The 1934-nt window shown below is 37.6% G+C and overlaps 1 protein-coding gene across 2 annotated transcripts in view; it reads left to right on the forward strand.

Moving 5' to 3' along the window:
• Positions 1 to 1320: 1320 nt before the first annotated feature.
• LOC138032826 (uncharacterized) overlaps positions 1321 to 1934 on the forward strand; it is a 2874-nt gene continuing 2260 nt past the window's right edge. The window contains exon 1 of one of the 2 annotated variants that reach the window (XM_068880547.1): positions 1321 to 1421. Coding sequence is in view for 1 of the 2 variants with exons in the window: in XM_068880546.1 (XP_068736647.1) it covers positions 1610 to 1934 (325 nt within the window). In the remaining variant the exon portion in view is untranslated. The other variant, XM_068880546.1, reaches the window with a different exon arrangement.

A 1934-nucleotide genomic window follows, 5' to 3' on the forward strand; every position in this document is an offset into this window, starting at 1 on the left:
AAAACTTCCTTCACGGTAATGATTTCTTTTGTTTTTGGCTTATGAATTATTAATGAGTTTGAGAAGTATACATCAGTAACAGAAGGTTATCAAGTAAGGCTGAAGTAAGACTAGTAAAAAATGCAATTTGCACCATATGGTGCCAGATGAGAATAGGTTAATTTCAATACAATCGAAACAACTTTTTTTAACTTTAACTTTAACTTTATTTACAAACAAATCATAATTATTCAAACAAGACCATAGTGGCCCGCAGTTAGCATTGCTATTCTAGGCGGGCCACTTACACAGCGACTCGGACATTATTACTGTCTCTCACAAGTAAAGAAAGACACTTAAAAATTTACAAGAATTACACAAACAAAAAACGACAATAAAAAAAATATATATAATAATAATAATAATAATAATAATAATAAAACATTTGCAAATTGTCCCTGCTTTATAGCCTATCCCGAGCGGTGCATAGAGTGGTGCAAAGAAAACAATTTGCCTTCGTCTTCCGTGTCCAAAACCTGTGTGGAAACGCAGTCAGTTGGCCAAGACAACGTACATCGGGAGATGGATCTGTTTCGCGATGCTCACGACAAAAATGCAACGGATAACCTTCAATCCGCCAGAACACAGGGGCACCCAACGAGAATATAGTTCAAAACCACTTAAACATAGCATTGTTAAACTTATTTTAGTATTTAAACGGTAGATATAGGCATATTTTTATCTCCCAAAAAATTTTCATCTGTTCGGATTTCCTAGCTAAAAGTCTAGTGATCCGAAAATTATAGGGATCAAAACGTACCTTTTCGAAAATTTTAGCCAGAAAAAAGGCTCCCGAAAATTCTAGGTGACCTTTTTAGGGTAAAAATACGTTAAAAATGAGCAATTATACCATTTCTCAGATGTTCGGAAATCCTAGGAGAGACAGGAAAGCAAAAAATTTTACATCAAATGTTCCGAAAATTATAAATCTCAAATCGTCTTCCGAACAGATATTTTCCGAAAATTGACGTTGGGTGCCCCTGAGAACACATAATTTTGTCAGTACAGTAAACTTTAACTTTGCTTGAAAAAATATTAGCCCTAGCTACCTGTGGCCGGAAAGTTTCACGCTTGGAAATTATGGCATCAAATCAGGCCAGAAAATGTCCACTAGTTTCCAGTTTTTTTACGCCATCTGCCGCTCGGCCATTTTCATGGCGACTCAGAGGACCCGAGTTGTGCTCTATTTTGTCTTTTTGCGGGCGCCTGGGAACGAAAACAAACTTTTGGCTTCAACAAAAAAAATCTACGGCTTTCCATCTTTACTTTGATGCCTCATTTATCGAGTTCGTCCGTATTTTTCTGAACTTGCATTCGTAGTGAACATGGAGCTACTGAGTACGATTCCAATTGAAGGGCTCTATTGGTCCTCAAAAACTGAGGTAAATGAAGATTAAGCGTTCGCTTTGAGCAAAACTAAAACGGTAGAACCACAGAAGAGATAGCAGTTGGTGATAATTTTGAGTTGAGCGGTAATAATTCTGCTTTCGTATGTGTATAAATTTGTAACAAAAATAATCGATTTTAATTAAAAGGAAAACCTGTGGCCTGTGACCGTGGCGATCGACCGATGGGAAGTAAGAGGAGGAGAACCCCTCGGAGATCGCTTCAATTTTCGCAGAAGAAACGATTCCCTGTTGGTGAACTAGCTCGAGAAAGGGCTAGCCTCCAACAAGAGTATCTGTCAAAGAGTAAAGAGCTCTCTGCTCTGAGAAAAAAGCTGGAGCACCTGCAAAAAAATAGTGAAAAAATACGAGAATGCAATGCAAACTGCAAAGAGGACCATCCAGTTGTAAAAAAATTCACTCAGCAATTAGCTTCCCAAATTGCAGCAATTGAGATGAAGACATACACAGTGTCACGGAAGGAAGTAACTTTTACTTTTGAACTTGTTC

Source organism: Montipora capricornis, chromosome 14 (assembly GCF_036669925.1).
Source record: "Montipora capricornis isolate CH-2021 chromosome 14, ASM3666992v2, whole genome shotgun sequence".
NCBI classification, from domain to species: domain Eukaryota; kingdom Metazoa; phylum Cnidaria; class Anthozoa; order Scleractinia; family Acroporidae; genus Montipora; species Montipora capricornis.